Raw genomic sequence first — 27,791 nt, 5'->3', positions numbered from 1 at the left:
AATTTATAATAATACATAACTTCAATCCGGTCAAAATAGTGTTTTATTCAAATGAATATAAGTTATGTTAATCAAAGACAATAATAAATATGCAGTCAAACAAAATTTTACGTGTGTTGCGGACGGCCTGCGTAGTAGAACATAGAACATAAAAATATATATAAATTCACACAACCAATCTCTACTTTATAAAAGACAGCTATGTAAAAAAATTCGTTACCGACTACCAATAATCGTTTAATCGATCTATATATCTTTCAAGATATATAACTGTTTGTTCTGATTGACTCGATTGATTGACTCATAAGCGCCGTCATTCCAAAACTGAGTATATATATATAATATACTAGCGGACCCCACAGACGTTGTCCTGCATGATATTTCAAGCGATTAGAATATTAAACAAAGTATGAAAGTACCGACTGTAGTGCCATCTGCCGGGCTGATTTGTGTATCTAAACCATCCAGGGCTCCACCAATCGCATACAAAAATTCAAGCCGTTTACGAGGATTTCAGTGACAAACACACGTACAGTAGAATTATATATATATGTAAGCTATCCTATCTTTTAAGTTAGATCAAACTGCACACGGTGTGCAAATTTGATTGAAATCGGTTAAGTAGTTTAGGAGTCCATAGCGGACAAGCAATGTGACGCGTAATTTATATATATTAAGATAAGGCACATTCTGCCGCATACCACCATGTGGAACCGGCTGCCCACTGAAGTACTTCCATACCAATTCGACTTATAGTCTTTCAAGAACATAGCGCGAGCTCTCTAGCATTGAGAGAATCCATGGGCGGCGGTGTTACGTAACATCAGATGACCCTACTTCTACCGATACTGCTGCAACCGTTTGCCAACTGTTCTATAAAAAAAACGTAAAAATACTTCAAATTTAAAGCATACGAAACGAACCAAAAGTTGTAGTACTGAAGTTTTTTCTAATTGAATTTATTTGTCCTATAAACAACTATAGTTTATCTTTTCTCAGCCCATTGGTTACACAACGCTGTAATTGGTAATGGGGCGTTAACATTAATTAAATTAACATTCAACACGAGTGTCCCGTATTCAAGATTAAGTCGTCAATAGCTTGATAAGCAGCTTAGTACATTCAGTTAATCTGAAAGCTAAGCATTAAGCATTCGAACCATGAATTCACTTCAACTATCTATCTGTCAATCATTATTATGCCATTACAAATGCATAAATTGAACGTATGTAACAACATACTGAAATGTCCAATTAGTAGTTATGTTACTGATAAAAAAGTGTTATTTATTTTTACAGCTCCACAAATAATTTCAGTTCTAAAGGAAATATTTATACAAAATACTGAAAGTACAATTACAATTTGCAAATTTACACATTGGGAATGATTTCCCAGAATAACAAATGAGCGTCTTAAATCCTGCTCAAGGAATTCTTATACGAATAAATAATATGTAAAGGAATTTAGTAATGTTGACAATTGACGGTAAACACATTAACGTTGAATAGGCTTAGTATAATAAGTTACAAGTAATAATAATACTTATTATTATTATTGATCTCTACAAATTTTACTAAGGAAATAATCTTAATGTTTTATTGATAGTAAAAAATCAACACGTTAAATCGATTCAGTCGAAGAAAATAATACTTTAAATAAGATTTATGAGTCATGACACTAAATTATTTTTATTGCGTTGCCGGCCTTTAATATTTATTTAGTTGAACTTTAATTAAAAGTTAAAAAAAATTAAGCGCACATATGTAATTGTTACAACTTACAACTTCATTAAAACTATGGAGAAAACGTTTTTGCAAACCTTAAAAGCTTAGGATTTTCTACAATTAAAAAAAAAGATAAATGGCTATACCGCCGCTATGATTTTAAAGCATTTCAAAATAGAAAACAAAATTTAGCGTCGTACAAAATAGGACTAATCTCTGTAGGTAGTGAAGGTGTCCAATTATACGAATCCGAGTTCGATTTATTCTCAAAGAGTAGCTTGCATTAATTAGAAACTTATCTAATTTAGAAGCGAGAAAAGCTTTTCACTGTATAATTTTCACACCGGATACCTACTGTTCTGTTTGGTTCGAATTGTTTAAAAAAACCAGTGATTGCGCCCATGCGATGCGATGCATCCATGGGCTAATTAGACTATAAATACAGTAATTCAAATTAACCGCGTGTACAAATTATATTGTAACAGGTCTATGTTCTAAAAAATAGTTAAACAATAAATAATAAACAATTGACAGGCGATTAAACTTTATTTAGAGTAGAATAGCCGTGCGGCTTACTCACAGTAAACATGTTTAATTCACTGGAAACTTTAGCAAAATAACGTTTATCCCAGTTTATCTACTAGCCGGGAGGCGATTTCGGATTTTGAAACTAAACTCTACAAGCAGAATACGCAAATACGTGCAGGGATTTACATGGTTATGTGATTGCATTTTAATAATTATTACGCTTAACCTAATTAACAGAAAACATGCATTATTACAAGCAACACATTAATTGTTTAAGATGTCCAGCCTTGCGATTCTGTAACTCGCACAGCGGTTTTCGCAGCGGCGGTCGCGCTCAAATCAGTCGTGAAGCAGTCATTTTACGAATTGGCATTCTCATAAGGAGGAAGCTTGTAGTTTATTGTTTATCATTGAGCGCGACCGCCGCTGCGAAAACCGCTGTGCGAGTTCGAAAAGTGAGTTACAGAATCGCAAGGCTGCAGTTTTATCAATTCAATAAAGGGTTTCTAACCCTTAGAAAGGAGCTTACCAATCCAATAAAAGACTGGCAACCCGAGCCCTCTAGCATTAAGGGCGTCCATCGGCGGCGGTACCACTTAACATCAGGTGAGCCGCCAGCACGTTTACCCCCCTGTTCTATAAAAACAATATTATGATATTTGTAATGAAACTTATTTACACCACCTACTTTATGAAGATAACAAAAAAATGCACTTAGGATTTTTAAATTACATAGTTACATATACAAATAAAAATTTAATAAAATATATGGACAATCCATCACCTATTGAAATCTCTCAGAAACACTTATTATTCTCACATCGCACACGTTTTACGGATCCTATCTTGAAATGAAAGTGTTTTGGGTACACTCCGATAAACGATTGGATTCCAAAAACGTGATTCGATACTGAATTTAAATGAGCCAAGATTTCCGGAATTCGTTGTGTGGAATTTCCACAAGTGGGCTGTGGCGGTCATTCAAAAGTTGCGCAATTTTAAAAAAGAATTTGGTCATGGTGTGGCATTACGTAACATTAATACGGTATAGAGATAAGGTAAAATACAATGTAATCCGTCAAAAAGGACGATTTTAATATGTTTTGAACAAAATATTTGTAGATTAAATTGATAGCTTACGAAGTGTGATACGATTTAAGCATCTATTGGCCCCTCCTAATTTACGAGTTTTGTAATTTATACACGTTTAAAAGTTAGGGATATGTAAAACCAGAGCTCCTAAGTTACTTCTAAGTCATTAGCTAAGGTAAAGCCGTCTAAGTGAAAGAAGCTTCTGGAAACAAGGCAATTATTATTGAGTATAACTTCCTTAAATTTCTTATTAGTCTTCACGATATTAATTTGTCTTGTCCAACAGTAAGTCAGTACAAGTCCTATTTATAACTGAATTTATTAAAGAATATTAAGGTATGTCAACTCCATTGTTTAGAAATTTAATTTTCTTTTGTCTTCTGTAAAAACAAAGGCACGTTTCTCAAAGCTTTGTTCATGTTACAACCAATTTATTAGAAAAGCTCTATGCTATTTCAACCCCAAACCTTTTGATTTACAGCGCAAGGCTCATATTAAATTGAAAGAGTCGTTTTTAGTTACCTTAATGGTGGTTATTATTAGAAATGTCTCGAAATATCGACACTTCACAGTAGTAGAATTGATATTAATAACACAAAAAATACAACCATACTAGTCGTATGCCATCTAACCCCCTTATTTGTTAAAAAACCAGTCTTATTGCACCGTTTTAACTTAAGTTCAGTGGAATCTCGATAACTCGAACCTCGTTAAGTCGAAACCCTCAGTAAGTGGCAAAAAATTGCCATTCCCTTCCGCTGAACCCCAAAATACGCGGTATCTCGATTTATTTAGACTTTGTAACTCGAACAAAATGTTATTTCCTACGAAGTATTGTTAATAATACATATTTATACTCCATAGCTCGAATTTCAAAATGGAGTCCCTGTAAGTCGTAGTTAGTAAACTATAATGACGTCTTGCTTGGAATTCCCCGAAATAATAGCAACAAAATCCAAAATTACTGTTCGGGTTCTAATATATTGTTTGTACACGTGCAATGAATGAATACATTCGTATAAAAATATATACTACAAAACTTAAGTTGAATTGTTATTCAAATTCGAATCTACAAATCGAAAAATACACTTAGAAATCGCGCCTCTGTAAATCGAAATTTCAGCAGTTAAATCATATGTATCTCGAAGTTCTTGTTAAGTCGAAAACTCATTATCTTTGCCGTTTCCATGACATTCGAGTTATCGAGATTCCTTATTATTTATCCTTTTTCATAACGGTGCGAACACTAAACGTCAAAAAGAGACAAGACCTTTAAAAACTACTTGAATCGTAAAACAGTGCAGTTATCTGACCCACAAAAATTTACATGTTGAACGTTTATTGAATGACACTAAACCACGATCCTACCGTAATAGCGCCTCAAAAGAGCCTCTAGCGCACTTGTAACAGTTAAATCGGGGGCTTACTTCCGTCGACCGAGAAACCACAGATTTTAAGGTACACTCACGAAGTGCTACGTACTGTATGTACTGTTTGAACTTTGAATATTCTGCTATCGTGTATTTTTCGATTTATATACAATCTTATTATTATCCTAGTCATACATAGTGCTATCTTGCATCTTCTTTCAAGTGTAGAAAACACTAATTTAACACTAGCAGTAGGTTAAATATCATATTTTTTAATTCTATACAAAATAATAGAGTATAATTTAAATGTTTTACACCAAGAAACTGAATAATGAGAAAAATTTAATAATTTGGTTCATACAATTAATAGATTCATTCTACAGACGTTTAAGTAACAGGCTTTGTATAATTGATTTTCGATAATAATATACATATATGTTTCTTTTTCTATAAATATATAGATATATATAAGTCAAGACGACACATATATATATACATATATTTATAGAAAAAGAAAAATTCAAAGAAATTTTCGGTTGTGCAAAGTATCATCTATAATCTATAATAGTACTATTTTAGACCATTAGTTATTTTTATTGTATTTGAAAAGTATTTTTTTAAGTGCTTGTCACATTAAAAATTGTATTGTGTGTTTGTTTTTACCAATGTATCAGTGTGCCGAGCGTTGGCAAGCTTTTTATCAATAAATTAAAAAAAAACAAATCGGCAGTTTACTTCAGTTAATCTTTCTTACTTCAGTTAATCAGTTAATTTAAACGATTTCCCTTCTAAGTAATTATGCAATTAATCGTAAGCTTGTCATTAATTAAAGTAGTAACCGCTCTCCCCTATTTAGTTATTTATATAAGTATTAAGTAGCTCTAGATAAAACAATATAAGAAATAAAAGTTTACTGAGGAGCTGGTCTAGGCCAGAGGGCAGTAACTTTAGAATTATAGCGCTTTTATTTTCATCCGAGCTCAGAACCAGGACAATTTATTGGGGGAATGTCTGAAATACCCGCTTCTCGCAAGCGTAAAGTATCTGATGAGTGGACTTTTATTTCGTTAAATTTCATTGTCGTTCTATGGTGGTGAAAACCAACATCTTATCATCTGAGTTGGGTTTTTATGTATCAAACTAAATAAAGTATTACGCATTGAGAGTGTCCACGGGCGGAGGTATCACTAAACATCAGAGGGACCTTCTGCGCGTTTGCTCTCCGTTCTAAAAAAAATATACGCAGACTAACTAACTAACAAACATAAGTTTCATCACTTTGAAACTGAAGCTAAAAGTACCCATAGCTCGACTAGAATTGCTGGTAATATATTAAATAAAAATCCATTGGTCCGCTGGCTGGAAATAAAATCACTGAAAAGCAAGAATAAGAAAAAAACACAACATTTCACAGTTCATAAATCTGATAGATTAACCCGCCGTATCAGAGAGATTATCTAGAGAATTGTACTTCGCGTTTCAGTTAACAAAAGACACACACAAATATTAGACAAGTTCACGAAGTTGCTAGCTCCACCGTGGTAGGTGCTGCTTTTCAATTTCCTTTCAGCTAAAATTTAGTTCTCTTACTCAAAGTTTATTTAAAAAGATTTGTTTTAAATAACTGCAAACAACAACCATTCTATTACGAGACAAAGTTACTTTAAACGTATTTTTTTAATTTAAATTTGCAACGAGCTCCAGCCTCGTATTATATTAAGGTTGAACAATATTTGAAAGTCTCAGGGAAGATTACCGTACAAGGTTCTTATTTCTTTAGCTGTTTGGTTACTGTACGATATATACAATTTTCAGTATGTTTATGGTTATTAGAAAAGCTTTTTTTTAATCAGGGCGTGTTACCTTATATATTACTTTTCACTTAAGCCCTTTGCTGTCTGAATTTTTTTATTTAAGAATTGATAAGTAATTGTATTATATACTTAAATTCAACAACCATAGGGTGCTAAATAAGATATTACTACTGGAAAATAGTCTGCGGGTTGATGCTCAACATTATTAATGGATATACAAACCGTGAAATGATTCCTCATTTATTAAAAATACCTCTCATTTTGTATATTTAATTTAAATACGTTGCACATTATGTGTCATATGTTTCAGTCTTTAAAAGTATAACGTAAACTATTATTTATTTCAACAGCCTGCATCACTAAGTAATATCCTTTAGTACGCTTTCTAAATTGCATCAATGTTCTAAGGCTAGTGTTTTGTTTTCGTAGAACATGATAGAGGTGTTATAAGCGTAGCGTGTCCCTGTAGACCGTCTACACAAGTCTCGTAGCTACTTGTAATCTTTCGTAGCAGTTTAAGACGCGCAACTATGTTCGTCAGTCGTTAATTTAACTAAAAAATACTTTACACTCTCTAAATAATATTTATCTGACTACACACACAAGATTTACAAGAAGTCCCTTAATGAACTTAGTTTCTAGATTCAACAACTATTCGAGTGAAAAAATATTATATCTTGCAAAATTAAATTTGTGATAATTATTATTTATCAACGACATTATAATCTTTTTCAATTGTTGACAGCCTAAAAGTTATTATAATTACACAGATTTCAGTGGAATGCTAGTTCATGATACACACATATACACATTAATTGTAACAATTTATTGTATCGCAGACCACATTCTACGCAGTCTTACCAGACGAGACCATTTCTCAAGAATGAATGGAGGCACAGAATAAATTAACAAGTACTTTGGAACGGCACTTTGTGGAAACACAATGCAGTTCACATCCGAACAATAAGTTTCTCTGTCAATCTGATTACATATGTCAATGTTCAGCCGAGGGTATGTAGATGCATCGCTCTGTTGTCTTTGAATTTCATCGGATATCAAAGCGATATAACCTAATAGCGATGAGTGCCAAAATGATTTTTATAGCACTTTTTAAGAAGAGTTATTTTTCAGTAGATCAAGACCGTGTTTTTCGTAGTTACCTATTTGTATTGTATCTACTTTGGCAAACTTCTTTAACGTTTATTGTAAGGTTGCATCTGATTGAAACTTGTTTTCTAAAGTCTAATATAATTTTTTTTTTCTATTTGGTTAATTTATGAAGTTTGCTTGAAATAAAGTGTCATCATTACGATTGTAGATTATGCATTTAATAACGCGACACAAAAGCTTTGCAAAAAGCTTCTTAGACATCTTATCTAGCGTTTTTCTTTCATCGCGGCTTTTTATAGAGCTACTAAGTAAGTACTTTCTGTGTCTCGGGGGAACACAATATATTAGTAGAATATACTTTGTTTCATGACTATTTATGTGTGCGGACATTTTTATTGCTCAACTCTGGCGTATCTTTGTACACTGTTCAGTAATATATCACTGTATTATGAGAAAAGGATTTTTGCAAATAACCTATTTTAGATATGAATAGGCAGTCTTTATATAGACGTGGAAAACATTGTTGTTGTTGTACTAAGTGGGTGAAAATGCTTCCATTTGACCAAACAAATACATACAAAAATTTAAAATAAATATATTTTTATTTTTTTACAAATAATAATGAAGATATTAATCATAATAAATACTAGTGATATAGCCATCTTATTTATTGTAATATGAAGAACTATGCGGCGTCTATTTTTGTAGCTTTCCCTATACTATACTGACTCCTTAAGAAGGTTTAGGTGTGTAATTCATTATGCTATATCTTAACATACATTATTATCGTTAAAAAAGTCGCAAGAGACTTTGTTAAAATTCACGAATCAACGCGGGCGGAAGCTGCTTTAAAATAATATATGGTAAATGTTTATTGTTTTTATTATACTTTCTACATACATAAGTAATTTAAATGATGTATATTGTTATAAACTCGACATCATCTAAATCCGTAAAAGGGGATTGTCGTCCTGTTTCTTATCACTGACGATTTAATAATTATTATTAATCACACTTACTACCTAAACTCAAAATATAAAGTATTTATTATATTAGATAATATTATTCTTCTTACTGAATGAACAAGTTTTAAGTAAACGATAGAATTTTATTTGTTCTAAACTATTATTTGACAAAAAAGTTGAACAAAAAGTTACTTTTTTAGGTACGTTTATTCTGTCAAAGTTTGAAGGCGAAACAGTAAAATTTTGGTTCCGACGTGAGGTCATGGCACGAATTATCATACAAATTGAATGAACGAAATCTGATTACCGCTAAGGTCACGACGAAAAATAAACGGGCAGATTTTTTTACCGTAGGAATAAGCGATGCATCTCGTTGTTGAAATGAGCGTTTTTAAGGCAGTATTTGCCGCGCGCCATCATTACGTGGTATCAGCTGCCCACTGAAGTATTTCCGAACCAATTCAACTTAGGGTCCTTTATTACTTAACATCAGGTCATGCCCATTCTATAAAAAAAAGGGTGCGTGTACTTATGTACGCGCGTAAGAAGTTATACTTCTTTGGCATTATTAAAAATATTTTTGATTGCATGCAAATAATTAATTACAATTAAATAATCAAAGACTGGAAAAGGAGTCATTATAGTCAATAAAGTTCAGTTTACATTTGAAAAATTAAATAAATAAATATTTATTATTATTCTCTTACATTAAGTGTAACATAAATACTATTATTATTCGAATGTTGTTTTTAAATTATGTCCAATGCCGTAGTATCTTCCGTGGGCAACTTCATACTGATAATTTTGTGTCACGGTGCGCGCGCATCGTAAAATTTCACTCTCATAAATTTTTCATAACGCGCCTAAAGAAGTACAACTTCAATAAGCTCGCAACAAGAGCTCATGGTAGGCTCTCAGTTAACTGATAAAGGTGATACATTTGACAGACTAATTGCTTTTAATTATAAAATTTAAATGTTAAACATTGTGAATTGTTTAGGCATTCCGGAAAATCGATTTCGAATTTTGAAATGTACATAGCTGATGACTTAATAGGCCTTTGTTCAAGTGGTGGTTAACCGCTGTTAGTTATGTGCATTTTAAATATTAACTTCTTCAGTTTAATGAGGTACGGAATAATAAGAAATTTTTGTAAAGATAACATTTAATAATGCCAATTGTTTTCTATTATTGGTCTTAATATCAAATGTAGACGAATTTAATATCGTGTTCGTTATTGTGGTAACCATTAGAGAATAGAGGTTTTCAGAGAATCGTAGCTACCACGAGACTTGAGACTTCTTGTGAATTATGACACCCGTATTCCAACACGTTCCTAGACACTGAGAGTAATATTAAGTATAGAGAATTTTCACGTTTTAGAATAGGGTCTAAACTCTTTGAAAGTTTAGTAGCATTAGATTCATGAAATCTCGCCTATTAGTTGTCGTTGCCAGATCAAACAGGCCATTTGGCTGCTGGCCAAATTTAACAACGTAATTTGCAAATCTGTTACATATGACGACGGGAATTTATATTTTAAATTGCTGGTTGTTGTAGCCACATTCGCTGGCGTTGTTTCCACTGATTTAGGTTCGGAGTTTGCTGCTTATTGGAGTGGGACCAGACCAGGCAGGAAATACGTTATTGTACTATATCTGGAAAGTATTTGTAGGTTAGGTAAAAAATTAATGTGTATCGTTCAATTTGAACAAAAAACTATGTTAACACTAGATTTTTATTATTTGAATCTAGCAATAATAAATATGTACGAATATATACTGTATAGTGTTGCGTGTGCGTTTTATATGTGAATTGAATGTACATATTCTCTTAATTAATTTTTGAATAATATTTTTTTTTCTTAATAACTACGTATATATGTAATACGTATTTTTGCACTTCTTGCCTACCTTATCTAATTTAACACATTTCTTTTTCTTTTCTCACAGTGGTTGCCTGGAAGAGATAGCTCGAAAGCGATAAGGCCGGCCTGCCCTCCTTTTCATTTAATTATGTACCATTTTTATATTGTAATGCAACGAAGTGTTAATAAATAAAAATAAATAAATAAATCATAAGTATATATAATAAACTAATTGAACGATTATCTTTAAAGAGTAATAGAACTCAATAGATTAGATATGCGATTGAAGACCTACTTTATCAAGTAAATCTTCAGGATCAAGACGATTTTTCTCCATTTCATTATCTTAACTTGTGGTTGTCACCGTACTAAGGGTTAATTAAAGCAGAGCGTTCCTAAATGACTCCTCCGGGGCACACTTTAATGATTACGTCTTACTTCTGAGCGAAAACTTAGGGGCAAAGCTTTTTATCCCTTTGGAAAGTTATAAATATGAGAAAATTTAGGTGACACTTTTCCAAGGAATATCTTTTAGGTAACTATTTGACATTCGTTTAATATTTAAATAAAAGGATTGTGTGATTTTATGAAACCACGGTAAAAGTGATTTTTTTTTCACATTATAGACATTTAACTAAAAATCTTTGAAATAATATTCCATTAAGGGTATAAAAATCGCTTTATCAATCTTAATTTTAACTTGGAAAATTGGAATGATAATGGGAAATAATAAAACTAGACTAAGTCTCCAACTAATATTTTTATTGAACTCTGTGTCTTAGAGAGTACGACATACATAATACTTAACAATTATTTAGATTATATACACATATTAAATAATAGTCTATACACTACACGATCAGCTGCTGCGAACTATAGGTGCCGCCATATTGGCCTTGGCTGCTATGACGAGCGCCTTTCACTTTATCCCTACACCGCGGCCGACCGTCACGCGACATGCAACACACAGACGAAAAAGTTTGAGACGATGTAATAAAAGTTTCACTTTTAAAACAAAATAAGCAAATAATAGTTAGTAAACATAATTATTTTAGGGATCAGATTGTAATTCATAGAGAAGTGGTGGTGGCTAGGAGAGTGGAGAGTTTATTGGAGAGTTTATTGCCAGTTCTTCTCTTCCGTTCTACGCCCTTGATTTGAGAACTGGCACTAAATGTAAAATTAGAAGCATTTATTTGTATTTCTTTACAGACATGTCATAAATGTACAAAGTGTTACCAATATGATTAAATGATTTTTGAATTTGAATTTGAATTAGGCGGTAAAAAAATCATCAGAAAACTGCCTATCTTAGACCATTGGCGTGTGCCCGGGAAAGTAGGCTGAAAGATGACAGATACAGGAATCTGCGGCCTACTAACTGTAGTGCATATCTTCCTAGAAGACGCTATTTAGTGTATAGTTACGAAGCTTAATAAAATGTAAATGTCACAAAGTCAAAACGTATTGAGTCGATAGCTCTCATATAGTAGGTACTCCCACGTGTGGTTATTCATGCATAAATTTAAATCCTTTATGGTTTCAGCTTCAATAACTATAAGAACGTCATATTGTAGTGGAATTTTGTTAAAACAGTTTTCTTAGGAACAGCCTCGTTTCAATGTAATCTGACGTTACGGGAAATTGTTAAATCAAAGATAACTAATAACAATCCGATTTCATATAGGAACTGATTTCCCGATTAATGATCCAACTCCAGGAGGCACTTATTACTCGCAATGTGCACAATAAATACTCGCTTATAAGCCGGAGATTTAAAATCGACGGTGTATGTCAGACGCACGGAAATTATAATGTTATTTGAGTAGTATTTTTAGCTGTTTTATGCTTATATGCTGTATATATATAAGATGCCAATATTCCAAAACTCTCAAACAACGATAAGTATGTTCGCCACGTATTTCATATTGTTTTGCGAACTAGTGAACTGTGGAATCGACTCCCGGTAGGGGTCTTCCCTGAGAGTTACGACCTCCAACTGTTCAAAATTCGAGTGTACTTCTCCCTCAAAGGACGGCAACGCATCCACTAAAATGGGTGTCTATGGGCTGTGATTACTGCCCTTTTTGGGCTTCCTGCAGGCTCGTTTGCCCCCCTATTATATAAAAATTAAAAAATAATATTTGTATATATATTATGAGACCAGGCACAAGGACATCAGCATTTTTACACTACAATCAAACATGGTAACCACTAGAAAAATGAGGTCAAATGATTTAAATGGTTACTACTTTTATATGTTGACTATATTTTATCAAACGAATGATTAATTGAAATGCAAATTATTATATAAAAATTGACCCAAAAACTAAATAGCACGGAAATTAAAATATATGTTTTCATTAAGTGCACCGAATTCATAACTTATTTAAAGCCGTGAAAACCAATACTGAATTGTTGGAAAAAAAAACTAATTAATTTATAACTTATTAATGACTTCACAAAATTTTATTCGTCTCATTAAGGATTTTTTCTCGATCCAGACGGTTTCCCCTTAACTTGATAACATTATTTAAATGTATTCTGAGATGCGGGAAATATATGGCTGATTAATTTAAAGGTTGAGTTTTACGTCCGCCACTTGGCCATTCTATAGATACGTCATTTTATATGTTCTTAATTATGTTTCTTCATTCTAATGGTATTACGTTTTTTCATTTCAAATACTCTTCTTTGCAGGTCAACCACAACGAAGGGTAACGAGAGTCCCCAAATTCATATCAAGAAGTAAGTTTATCAAACATACATACTTTTATTTATCCATTTCAAAAATTCAACTATCTTTAAAAAAATCAACGAGTAGATTATACTAAACATAAAACTAACACATTTATTGTTAAACTACATAATTAAAGTTAAACCATATAAAAACCTCTGACGCATACATCAACACATTGCCAGCTCGAGGTATCTAAAGTTGAAATATCAAAAGCCTTATAGGAAACCCGACAGAAGCAGAAAAAGTTTAAATTAATGTATTATTTCGAAACTTTACCTGAATATTCACTACTATTATTCCAAGGGAGAATATAAAACGAAAGATGAAACAACTAAGCCTGACGCGTTTTCATAAACTTGAATCAATTCACTGGACTCTCTAGCAGACTACATAAATATTAAAGTCACGAGTAATTAAACGTGAAATAATTGGATATCTCATTAAATAGCCAAAATCCATACTTTTTAATATTCAAAATATTAATATGTTTAAAAAATTAATATGTTTAAATATGGCCATTTCAATTTAATTAATTAAACATAACAGGCTTTTTATTATACGTAAGGATAGTTTATAAATAACTTTCGCTGTTTATTTATTTTATTGGGACCTGCGATTCTAGCTTAAATCTGTATTAAAAATGTACATAACTTATAATGGAATCTTATTAACCTTATTTATGTATGCAGTTATAAATCATTATAAATAAATATTTCTTATCCTGAAATTTATGTATAGTAAATAACGCTTAAACTATTTCACAGTACATTAAGCGGTAAAGTGAATGCATTTACACTTTGCTTTCATAAAAAAGTTACTGAACTGTTATTAATGAAATTAGTACGTGTACCCGAGGGAATGTAGGACACACTGTAGTGGAAGGACAAACAAATAGATTAAATAATAATAAAAATCTTTACATACTGCGCAAATTCTGAAATGTCCAAGAACTCTTCAGGTGACGCACCTCTTACGCTAGGACAGCCTTGCGATTGTGTAACTCACTTTTCGAACTCTCACAGCGGTTTTCGCAGCGGCGGTCGCGCTGAAATCAGTCGTGAAGTACTCATTTTACAGTGAGTTACAGAATCGCAAGGCTGAACGTTATGTTTATTAAAATTCAAATAAATGTGTACGAATTCTATGATAATTTTTAGGCTGCTCCATGCTGTCCCTCGTTTCGCACCGAGCTTAACATTCTAAATCCTTTGATTACATAGGAATCGAACCCAGTATATATACAGCACTGTGTCCTATTCACCGCCTTAACCGTTAACATCCAAAATGATAAGAAATCTTAATCCAAATTCATTGAATACATTGTTAATTTACGATATTTGTTTTAAAATAAGTGTTGATTGATGATTTGCTATTTTAAAAGAGTGCCGTGAGTTTTTTACGCCGGCTTTTTCTCTCGGCCTACACCCTCTGTTTTCTTTGCCGATGAGTAGGGATGCCGACAGATTCAAATTTAATGACGTGGAATAAGTGATAGCTGTATCTTATGTTCCATAATAATCATATTTTATTTTACAGTAAAGATTGTCAGTATGTAATCCGCGGGACGCTTCTTAATCATAATATCTTAAAATCAACCCAAATTTCCACTGGGCCACCGCTTGCAACTGTATAAACCGCAAATTCGGCCCCACATGAAGTACTGTTCTTACTTCTGGGCGGGAGCTACCCAGTACTAGCTTTACACTTGACATATTCAACGTAGAGCGATTCGATTCGTCGACAACCAGACTTTCCGAGCGGCTTGATCCCTTGGCGTTGCGTAGAGGTGTGGGGTCTCTCTGCATCTTCTACAGCATTTACCACGGAGAGCGTAATCACCGTCACAACTGAGGGTTTTCTAAGGCAATTTTTGCCGCGCACCACCACTATGTTAAACCAGCTGCCCACCCATGTATTTCTGAATCAATTTGACTTAGGGCTCTTCAAGAAAAGAACGTTCCAATTCTTAAAAAGCCGGCAACTCACTCGCCAGCCATCAGCAACGTGAGTGCCTATGAACGACAGTATCACTTAACATCAAGTGAGCTTTTTGCCATGTTGTTATATATTTTTTTAAATACTATCTAAAAAAAATATCTATCTAATTGTATTCACAATATACTCAATATTATATGCCTCATATACCGTGTGCTACGTATTTAAATGCACATTAACTTTTCATTGTACGTGCTCAATTAAAATTGAACAAAGAATAGCTCGAATAATACGCTTGTGCATCTCCCGTCAACCCTAATTATGCTTAACCGCAGTGAAATGGAATAATAATTAATATCTACATCAAATGAATCTTTTTAATTGATAGTAATTGTAACAAAACGCTCTCGAATTGTTCGTTATTAACGGATATATTGTTCCTAAATGAATAAGTTACAAGATAAAACCTTATAATAATACGAAGGGCAAACATCGTGGTGGAAGGGACTGGCAAATTTTAATAGAAATATTTCAACCAGCGCAAAAAATTCAAAGATTTTAATTGTTAATCCTTCAGGCATGGTCCTGAAAAAAAAGCAAAAAAACTGCTATAACATATTAAAACGTGGGCGTCAGCAAATTTGAGTTCTTTTAACCTATTACTTATTAAGAATTCCATGCCTATAGTGTACTAAAACAGGCAGGCCTTATAAATGCACTGATTTGCTACGCAACCCCTTTAAAACCCTAATTAATTGCGTGGTATTACGCTATTGTAGCATATTAGGCATGAATAGCTATATTATCACAATCAAACTCATTATTTTATCCATTTATATTGTTTAAAAATCCAAGTCTAGCTTTTGCCACCAGTAAGCTGTTTTAAAGGACTCTTTATTCGTCTAAACATCTTTAAAATTATGCCGTAGTTTTATTATAAGGGTTTGATTAGTCGAAACTTGTGTCCAAACCGCATTGGGTTTTTAGATTTTTTTATATACAACTAGCTGTTCCCTGACACGCTTCGCTGTGGAATGGAAATTGTGATTGAATGGTTCAGAAATGAGAAACAAAACAAAGAAAGCATAAATGTTGTTTAATGAGTATTTGACAGAAGAGGTTTCTTCTGTTCGGAATGTGAAATTTGAATCGTTCTTCATTTTATTTTTATTATTTTACTAGCTGATCCGGCAAACGTCGTTTTGCCATGTTTATCATTTATAATAAAAAATAGGGGTTGATCGTAGAGGGGTGAAAATTAGGGGTTGTATGTATTTTTTAATGCTGTATCATAAAAAAAAATTAAAAATTTTGTCTAAAAAATAAAAATAAAAAATTTAGGGGTGGACTACCCCTAACATTAAGGGGAATGAAAAATAGATGTTGGCCGATTCTCATAGATACCGGATAAGCACAAATTTCATCAAAATCGGTCCAGCCGTTTCGGAGGAGTATGGCAACGAAAACTGTGACACGAGAATTTTATATATTATATTAGATTTCGGAGGCGTAACAATAACAATATCATATTTTTTTCTCCATAACTTTTTTGGCTTACTTTAATTACAGGTAGATCGTAATATTCATTGCTTAAGTGGGAATTAATTTTGAAATAGTATTCAATTAATTGTATACTGCGAATCCCTAGAAATGAAGGGACATTTTAAATTGAGTTAGGAATTTGCGGATATTTTGATTGAATTTCTCTATTAGTTCTCTGTGAACGCTTGATGTGAAATCAATTGAAGCGAAGTTCTAACTCACGATTCCCTGCTAATTTATTCGTATTTAGAATTCTCTAACGTTGACTATCGAGATATGTCAGCGTATTAACTTAATAATGTCCCATATAAATATTATAGTCTTAAATCTCGGAAATACTATAATAAAACCTTTAACTATGGTACAGGTCAAAGGTCAACTCCACGAAATTTGTATCATCAGAGCCCGAAAGAATTATTTTTGCATATTTTAATAGTTTAGGGCCAAATTTCTTTTTTTTTTTTTTTTTTTTTAATATATCACTTCTCTACTCCCCTGCCATTGTGTCCAGGGACCTTTGCACATCACACGTCTCGCGAAAGACGCCCCGGCTACATCTGTAATATTTTTGTTAACAATATTCATGGGCGAGCCGGGACGCAATTCCTCGCGAGACCCGTTCTTGGGGTTTTGTTTGCCGCCTTTATATATTCCACAATTTTTTCGCAGAACCGTTCCAGGCACGATCTGTGCTTTATTAACATGTCCTGTAGGCCGTTACGGTCTACAGTCAGCCAAATTTCTTTTTACTCAGCTCTGCTTCTATTTATTTATTTTGTTTAATCCTATAACTTATTAAAAGCTAAATCAGTTTCGGATGTAACTAACATATATTTTACCATTATTAACGTTTTCAGTGGCAGAGGTGACAGTCAAAAAGATTTAACTTCTTTTCGACGTTCCATTAAAATGAAAAAATAAAGATAAAATAATTTAGTCATTCCTTACTATTTTACAATAAAAAGAGGCAGTCAAAGTTGAAGTCAGACAAATATTTCTTATTAATTATATTTATTATTAACGATTAAAATATTGAAGTAAAACTCGCGTCATAAATGCATAAAAATATAATTTTGATTAAAACACCACATAAAAATGATTCTGTCAGCTTTTGAAACTATTTTGTAGTTAAAAAGTATTATAGGGTTTTCAGGAATCAAGCTTCTTATTTTTCAAAGTTAAAAGCTTTGCTGCACTAACAGCTTATACCGGCCCGTGCTTTTAGTTGGCTTCAGATTCATTTCACACAATGTTTCGTTGTATTTTCCGCTGTACTGATCTCAGATTATTTCACCTACCTGACTGATTCCTTTGTGTATGTATAAGTCTGAGAATCGGACAACATCTATTTTTTATCCCCCTAAATGTTAAGGGTGGTCCCACCCCTAAATTTTTATTTTTTTATGATACAACATACAAACATACATACAACCCCTAATTTTTATTATTGTATTATAAAAATTATATGATAGTTATTTTATTGAACTAAAAAAATGTTTCCTAGAATATACATGGCAAAACAAACATTTGCCGGGTCAGCTAGTGACTGTATAAAAATAATGACACTTAATTACTAATGTTTTACTAATTACAATTATTTACTAAGAACAATGATAATTATTTCTTTGATAGAATTAATATATCGAAAATGTGTAAAAAAGTGGATTCTTCAAACCTATATTTATATGTATGCCCTTTGTTTTTTTATCTATGAATAGTTTTTCAAGAAAGAACTATTATCACATAATTAAAATCGTTTTACGTTGAATATATTATTTTGGATCTTTCAGTAGAACTTTGAAGAGAAGTATTAAAAATTTACTGTAATATCTATTAGTTTTTCTTGTTTCGTTGAGCGTAACGAGAATAAGGACAAGAAATTTAATATTTATCTTGTTACTAACGTATTTATTTTTTTTCGAAATTGTATAATGTATATTTTCTTTATAGTGAGGGTGACACGTGGAAACGAAAGAAGGGCGGTAGCATGCGTTCTTCTAGCTGTTGTGGCTGTGGTAGCCGCAGCCTCGTACGACCGAGAGAGGCTTGAGATCGCCAAGCAGATTTTAGAAGAGGTTCCGCTTACTGATGGGCAAGTATATTATTTAATTCACTCATACTTGCCTATTGAAATATCGATATACATTTAAAGAAAACACTTTTTTACCGGACGGAAGTTATGGATTATTATAAACTTATAATTATTTTACATAATTAAAAAAAATTCCGACGTTTCGTGTGCTATACAGCGTGCGTGGTCACGGTGACTGAAGACAAAGGTGTTGAATGTCAAAAATTATCACAGCTGTAGATAAAGTTGTGTTATCTGTATTTATTTCCCCGGAGTTGATATCGACTAAAAGATGGAGGGTTTTGGCAGAAATGATTCACGGTGTCCTCTATTTTTGCGGATTGTTTATCTTGAGATTTTAATTTGGATACTATTGAATCCCACGTGTTTGACAATTTTAGGCCGTCCTCTCCTCTCTAAATTCTAAATTCTATTCCTTTTTAATTATGTAAAATAATTATAAGTTTATAATAATACATAAATTCAATCCGGTAAAAAAGTATCTTTAAATGTGTAAAAGTAATGTTAATAAAAGACAATACTATCGATAGACATTTCAATAGGAAAGTTCTAAGAAGTCATTGAAGCTGAGTCTAGGTAAATCAGAAAATTGTTTTCACAGAACTTACGCGTTTTGTTTAGATTTGCAAAAATCTTTTGTATGTGCATACTTTTGTGTTAATGTAGGTAATTTTTTCAGGCATAATGACCTGCCCTGGAACATTCGCAAGTTCTTGCGAAATCAGATCAACGAGTTTGAATTGGACACTGACCTGACTCAAGTGGAACCTTGGTCTATCTCCAAGTATTCTCACACAGACTTGCCTCGTTTGAGGCAGGGAATGGTTGGGGCACAGGTAAGGTTTTACCTTTTTCCCCTTCTACTCATTATTTCTCTCTGTCATGCTTACATTGCACATTTTTCGAATAGCATAAGGTGTTTCAATAAATTGCAAATGTATACAATCGGATTATTAACGTAAGTAAATAATAATAAATCGTCAAAATGAATGCACGTGCTTTAATTGGGTAATTCTTTTTTCTGTTTGTTATTGTCAAGACAAAGTCTGTAAGAAATTTTTATAAGAAAATCTTACAGTTTTTTATTTATTTTAATAGTGTGAATAAGGCAGAATACTATGAAAGGTTTTTAATATGTAAACAGATACATTAACTCAGAAATTAAGGGTTTTTCTATTTATCAATAAATATAGGCACTATATATCATACGATTTCAGGCTTCGAGAAAATTAACGTAATTATGAAGAAAATAATCAGAAAGTATATAAGGTGCAAGTAATAGATACGGTGATGATTGAGCCATTATCTGACAATCAATAAGTTACGAGTAGAACATGTTGTCGCTACAAGTATTAATTCACACAACGAAAATTCTTCTTAACCTAATATTGCCTAAGCCTCATCGGATGACTAAGTGAACTCCGCACGACATTTCCCTTCATAAAAACTTCAATAAATTCTCTGTATGAGAAGGAAAACGCTCAACACGCCTTTCCAAGTCACTTTATACATAAGATTATATTTCAAAGCAAGTCTTTGATACATGTAAAATATATTCAACAGGTCACTTTTTGAATGAAACTTTATATACAAAATAAAGTCTCTAGAGACTTAAATGCACTTGTGAAACATTTACATATCAATGGCAGACGTAATTTTATTCAGAATTGCTAAATAGTGTTTGTTTATTGTGATTCCTGAATTTACTACTGCGCAATGAATTTCGGTGCCTCTTTTTTGGATTCGCCGAATTACTTTAAGTTTAATTGAATACGTGATAACTTTTTAATAATATTTGTTACAATTATTATTTCATTTCGACGTATAGTCTATAAATAATATGATATTTGGCCAATAAAATATAAAAAATTATGACTTATACAATAAATGTATCATTCATAAAGATTTGATACAATATATTAAAATCGTGATTTATATTTAAAGAAAAAATGTAGGGTATTTTTTTAATTTTAGGTTAGCTTTTAGCTAGCCCAGAAAATTATGAAAACATATTAGTTATATATCAAGGATATGAAATAAATTAAACTTGATATTTTGATGTTAAATAAGTCAGTTCAAAGTCATCAAACGTTCCTACGCACTACTGACAGATTGGCACGTTGACTAATTACAACTTGTAAAATGTCTACGACAATGCGTGGTGTTGCAATTCGAATAAAATAATGACTTTTTGTTCCCTTATAAATTCTATTATTACCGGTATATAGGTATATTTATTATACCCAAAAACAATCCGTGATCATACGATGAATTTAATATAACATTGTTTGAAATATGGAATGTTGGAATGGGGCAATCACATATACCTTTGTTTCATTGTGTAACTCACGGCATTATTCATAACAAGTGCTACTTAAGTTGGAGCATATCCGGGATTCAAACGAACGACATGACCTGGAAGATTTCACCCTGGCCATTGATTTTTCTACAAATAAAAAACGTGTGGCACTCGGGGACTGCCGCGGTAAAGCTATTGCAATTATTTATGCAGTATTTTTTTTCGATATTAATTCAATCTACCACTTTACCACTCTACCAGACTCAGACTAAGACGGCTAAATAATCTGTCTTACTCTAACGCGTACCGGCTGCACCGGCCGCGCTTTCGCTACGTCGCCGATCTCGTCAGAGAGATGTGAATACGCAGTATGCGTTCTGTCCCATTGTAACACACCTGCGCTACGTCACCGATCACGCCAGACCGATGTGAGACGCAGTATGCGTTTTGTCCTGCTCTAACGCGTTAGGTTTATTTTCGTTACGGAATTTCTTGATTCGGTCGCCGCCCTCAAAGCCCGCGATAAAATCTATGCAATAGCTTACTAATAATTTAGTACAACCATATCCGCAGGTTGCAAATGTTGATATGATCATTTTCAAATTTTTGTGACTAGTAAGCAATCAGCCTGTGCCCATGTAGATATTGCCTTTACCAACGGAGCAAGTGTTGATTGCGAACATAAAAAGAAAATTCAAGTAGTGCACAGCCGTGATTCGAAGGTGCCTTAAGCCACTAAGACAACACTCTTCCTGTTTCTTCAAAGTAGAAAATCATTATCATGGTTAATGTAAAACGGATACGGGCTTACGCCTTTGTTATGCCAGAGCGATGTGTGTGCAAATTTTTATACACGCTCGATATAACATCAGAAAATTTGAACTAAAATCCCAGTACGCTTAGCGTTACCCAGTTTTCCCATTGTATGAAGTTAGTTGTTTTGTTATTCATTATTCTCCCAACCTGCTCGGTGCGCGCTAATTACGTAACTTAAACTGTGTTTTCTTAACTTTAAAGCTTAAGGAACTTTAATTTATCACTATGTTTAGAACTTCGCTAACCACACTGGTTGATGCTTCATTTTATAGTTAGACAGTTTTTAATTAGGTAAAGCACTTCTACTAACGAACGAACTTATTGTTCTTTAGTAAATACCAATCTTTATTGCTACGAGTGGTCTTTTGATAGGGTATGTGTATAGTCTAGAAAAATAATTGTTTATTATTTTTACCTGATTTAAATGTGGGTTGTAATAGAGAACCACTAGCAAAACGTAAAATAAATTATAAAATATAATAACGTAAAAAAAGTGGGCGTATTAGGTGGCTAACGAAAGCGCGAACTTACAAAGCTCGAAAAAAAACAAATTTTCGGTCAAACTTTCAAAAACTGACGAATATGATAATCCATTTACATGTACAAATTATTACTTCAATTTTTAACTAAACTATCGTAAAGTTCGTGTCAAGCCTTCTAAAATACGGCAACCAGAGGAAAAATCAAATTCGCAATCCGTGTCAAATAGTTTCACATACACTGTGACTGCATATAAATATATAATATAATATGTATGAAATGTTATCGATCCGGTCTCAATTTGGTGGAAAACTAACACCACCTGTCTTGGCATCATGTACTGATCATATTACTTTTAATAAAATTTGGAGAGCCACAATCACGTCAGTGCAAACAAGCAAAACGGGACCGTGACTTTATAATTGAAATCAGCAACACTACTGACTATTGTTCAAAATAAGAAAATATGGCAGATAGATAGTCCATTGAAATATTACAATTTGAGGGCCAAACTGAACATTTGTTAGAGAACATAGTTAAGCAGATATAGCCAAAAACGTGTTTTTTGAACCCCTTTTTCCAAGATGGCGGCCGGCGGACAAGCACGCCAACCCCACAAACTTAAGTTTAAGCTTGTATCGACCCCCCTACATGTCCTATAAATAAAATTGCATCCTCTAACAAATGTTCAGCAAATGTAACATTTCAATGGACTAACGCAATGTGCAATAGCTACTCAAAGCTTCAATTATCACTCTTTTAGACGAACGACGACGACAAGCGATATTAAAAATGCAATAACCCAACGCAGTGTCCCAGAGAGAGTTCGTTATCGCCTTGCATTATTCATATGATGTGACGCGGTATAGAATTACCATGCTGTAATCTGACCCAGAGCAAAGCTGTCATGAACCCGTCACTTGGATGAGGGACGTAGCTCTTTTCTGAAGGCTTCCAAAAGATAAATTGATTTATAAAATAGTTGCGAGTTGCGCGCATTGACCAGTGGATTATTCATCTATGTCGCAATTCATACTTGAGCGTACTATAAGGGAGACTGAAGCACCAACTACCTACTTGCATAGTAAAACAATCCAGAAAATGTGTGCAGAAATCTCAGTCCAGGCATATCAAGGTTTTGTAGCGCCGTTACTTCAATAGTGAGAACATTTCCTGTCTTGTTATAAGCGATGACTAGAAGCCCTCTGTAGGCCGGGAGATAGTGACACAAAATAGTCATTTGTACCAGTATGGCGGTTCTACAAGTCTTATTACGAAATTAAAAAAATAATTTTAATGGTCATAGCGCTGATACAGGCGGCCCAAGCGCGTTGGCGTTAGTCGAACTCGTCGGATTATTTACGACTTTTAAAAGATTTGTTCATAAAAAATAAGAGGCGGCAGTGTCATGCCATACTTCTCCGGTGTAACTTACAGCTTACATACCGAAGCGAATGCGATGATTCAAAAAAAATCAACCATTTGTACCAGGATAATTTTTGCACAGTTATTCATCGTCGAGCAGCCATTTACGAAAATCACCATCCCATACTTTTTGGACGATTCCAAATGGCCGCCATACCGCCGTAAAATCAGTATTTTTTTTTATTCCCATTCGCGTCGGTATGGCGGGCTGTAAGTCACACCGGAGAAGTATGGCATGACACTGCCGCCTCTTATATTTTTTAAGGACTATCGGAAAATACTAGAATTTTTGTGGAATCGTTTAAAAGTCGTAAATAATCTGACGAGTTGGACTAACGCCCACGCGCTTGGGCCTCCGGTACCAACGCTATGACCATCAAAATTCTTTTTTTAATTTCGTATTAAGACCCCTGTAGAACCGCCATACTGGTACAAATGACTAACTATTTCGTGTCACTATCTCCCGGCCTACCACGCCTTTGTACGAGCGTAATGCCAATACCACAGGATATCCACATACAAAAAAGGAGTGAATTTCCTGCTGCTAAAGATTTTGTGATTTTGGTTGAATAATTTATCCAACAACCGGTTCTATTTAAGAAACTCTGTGTTAAGTGGAAATTGTTTGTTTATTGAGAATTGTTAATGGCTATATCACATCGCACTAATGGAAACGAACCATAAACGATTGAAAAAACCTTTTTAAGATCTTTTTCCGTTGTAAGTTTCGCAAAAACTATGTTCGACAGAATTTTACGTTTAGATAAAAAATGTGATTTCAATTACTATAAGGTTATTATGATTATCTTTATCTTTACTACATACAATTTTCGATAAATTTTGCATCGTTTATTCAAGTTAGTAAAATTGATTGCACTATAGTTCATAGTAAGACTTACTAGATTGGTCGCCGATTGACTGAGGTCGACCACATCAATCAATGACGGATTGGTTGATTTTCGGCCTTCGTGTTATTTGATAATTCATGTCAAAGCGTGATGTATGTCGCTATTTGATTCTGTATTCAGTGAAATATTGCCATATAAGCGATAAATGTATCCTTTTTATGATTTTTACTGGTTTTAAAAACCATTGGTATAATAAACTTGGTCATATTAAGGCAATTTCTGCCTCGCACCACCACTATGTGGCACCAGCTGCCCACTGAAATATTTCCGAACCAATTTGACTTAGGGTCCTTCAAGAAAAGAGCGTACCAATTCTTAAATGGCCGGCAGCGCGCTTGCGAGCCTTCTGGCAGTGCGAGTGTTCATGGGCGGCGGTATCACTTAACATCAGGTGAGCCTCCTGCCCGTCTGCTACTGTAACATAAAAAAAATATTTATAATAGAGAGTTCTTCTCTTCCGTTCTGCGCCCTTGATTTGAGAACCGGCAGTAAATGTAAAATTAGAAGCATTTAATATTTATTTCTTTTTTGTGTACATTGTGTTACTTATATGAATAAACGATTTTGACTTTGAATATAATTAATATAACAAACTCAACCCCGAGGTAGTTCTATATATTATTGCAAATTATTTTTGTATGAAATAAACTACTGGGCCGAGTACGAAATGAATACTACCCTCATCCTAAGACCCAAAAATCTATGACTCCTGTCAGGCAAAGAAGGCTTATGGCTTTTAAAAAAAAAACAAGTAACAGTTACGGAAACCCGAGAACAACCACTGCTTGCTGACTTTACGTCAGGTTTCAATTTACAAAATTGTTCTAAACTAAAATAATTGGCTACTAATTTGTGCAAAATCCCTCAGCAGCTTTATATTGATATCTAAGCGTAATTTAGATTTCCAAACTCGGAGTTCCTTTATAATATTAGCGTACATGAAGTATCGCCGTATTAGCTGCCGAAACAAACGTAACCGAATTCGATAACTACAAAGCGCCCGCTTATTTTGTGATACTTAACGATAAAACCTTGTGCTTTTGTTAGTTGATATATTGGTAACTGAAAATCGTATATTGGTTTTAATTTTTTTTTTAAATATTGATTTTACAATATATCTATACGTTTTATAAAAATAATCACGTCTTCAAGTAGTAATATAGTTCCTCACAAATTTGAGTAACGCGTAAAACTAAACCACAAGAGGGCCGACCAATCCTTTTCTTACAAGGATTTCAAATACGAAAAATACAAAAAATAAAAAATAATAATAAAAATACGATTTGTCATATTGAAATGAAGATTCTCTATCGATAAAAAATCTGGATTGGAAATAATTATAGAATATAGAAACCGGCCGTTATACAAATCGAGCATCACATATACTTCAGAACATATATAGTAAATTCTCCGTTCGACATTTGGGTGACTCATGAATTAAATGAATCAGTCACCCATTAAAAAAAATCAATAAATTCCGATAGATAGAATTTACAATTTTCATATTATTTAAACTTATACAACTTATTTCTATTCTTATTTATTTATAACTCAACTAATAAAGCAATCAAATCAAAGTCGAATAATTGTTGACTGAGACAACTTCGAATTTAATATTTATAAGTACTTAATGTCTAGCCGAATTTGTTTATAAGAATATTTAGCATAGCATGTTTCATAACTCACTTACACAGACAGTACAGACAAATAATCCTCGTAATATTTACAAAGAAGATTTAATTATATTTAAGTATTTTCATCACAAATATTTTAAAAAAGTCAGCGACACTACCACCTTTTTAGGTCTGAGTCTCAGATATCTGTATCTATTTCATTATGAGATTATGATCTAGAATCATTTGTCAATCTAATAGGCAAGTAATCACCCTCCTGTGCCAGGCACACGCCGTCGACTTTTTGAGTCAAGACAAGCCGGTTTCCTCAAGTGGAAAACCGTTCGAGCGAATGTTAAATGCGCACATAGAAATAAAGTCCATTGTCCGAACCTGCGACCTCAGGGTTGATAGTCCCTCGCTGATGCCACTAGGCCAACACTGCTCTTTCATCACAAATACGGAGTCTTTAAATATGATTGAGGGATCAAACGGATGACATCGTTAAAGAATATACCACACCCTGCAAAACAAACAGGCCTACATTTTAACATGCTTGATAACCTCGAAAGCTTAAAAATGTATACCAATGGCAGCAAAACTAACCTAGGAGTGGGTGCGGCTTGGTCAATATGGGAAAACCGAAAAAAAGCTATCACGCCATTGTATACCGGCCGCATTGAAAATCATGCCGCAAGGGAGGTGGCGGAATTATTTGGGACAATCAAACGCAAAGAGACCACTTTCTTCCACAGGAAAGAACTTAAACAGAATACGTTATCGGAGTGGGACAAACGGTACATAGAAACTCATACCGCCAAAACAACGAAATTCTTTATAATCAATGTCATGTTTTTTTTTTTTTTTTAGACAATTCACACCAATTCACCTAGTCCCATGCTAAGCTGGTGAAGCTTGTGTTATGTGTACTAGGCAATGGATATACATACATATTATAGATAGATAGACACATAAATACATATTTCAACACCCAAGACCTAAGTACAACACCAAATGCTCATCACATCGACGTTCGTCTCAGCCGGGGATCGAACCCGGGACCCATGGATTCGCAGTCAGGGGTACTAACCACTAGACCAATGAGTCGTCAATGTCAATGTCATAGCAATGTCCTAGCCCACAAATTATGATGATAATTAAGGGACATGGGGTGCATTGCTGAATAACTGCACAGATTAAGCCTGAAATAATATCTGGCATGTACGTGCGACCTACAAAAAAGTCAGACAGCAATGGATCTCATTATATAATGTCCAGTATTTGGAGCCTCCAGGCTATATAAAGGTAACTGCCGAGTGGTTACTCGAAATATTAAGCAGCTTCAGATCACAACTGGAAGATTTCTGTACGTCATACGTCACTCACTGCAACAAAAGCGTACGACTAATCTATTGCTGACTGTGCTGCGGGCGCGCACTTCTTGCTCAAAGATTTGCTTACGGGTGCGTTG

The 27,791-nt window shown here is 33.5% G+C and overlaps 1 protein-coding gene across 1 annotated transcript in view; it reads left to right on the top strand.

The window, feature by feature from the left end:
* Nucleotides 1-27,791, top strand: part of LOC125062312 (dipeptidase 1-like) — a 93,846-nt gene that overhangs the window by 18,850 nt on the left and 47,205 nt on the right. The window contains exons 2-4 of the mRNA XM_047668138.1: nucleotides 13,171-13,218; nucleotides 18,638-18,779; nucleotides 19,459-19,615. Of these exons, the coding sequence (XP_047524094.1) occupies nucleotides 13,171-13,218; nucleotides 18,638-18,779; nucleotides 19,459-19,615 (347 nt within the window). The remainder of the gene's footprint in view (nucleotides 1-13,170; nucleotides 13,219-18,637; nucleotides 18,780-19,458; nucleotides 19,616-27,791) is intronic.

The sequence above is a fragment of the Pieris napi genome, chromosome Z, assembly GCF_905475465.1.
Source record: "Pieris napi chromosome Z, ilPieNapi1.2, whole genome shotgun sequence".
NCBI lineage: Eukaryota > Metazoa > Arthropoda > Insecta > Lepidoptera > Pieridae > Pieris > Pieris napi.
Note: the sequence above shows the minus strand (reverse complement) of the source record. Positions and strands in the feature narration are given on the sequence as shown.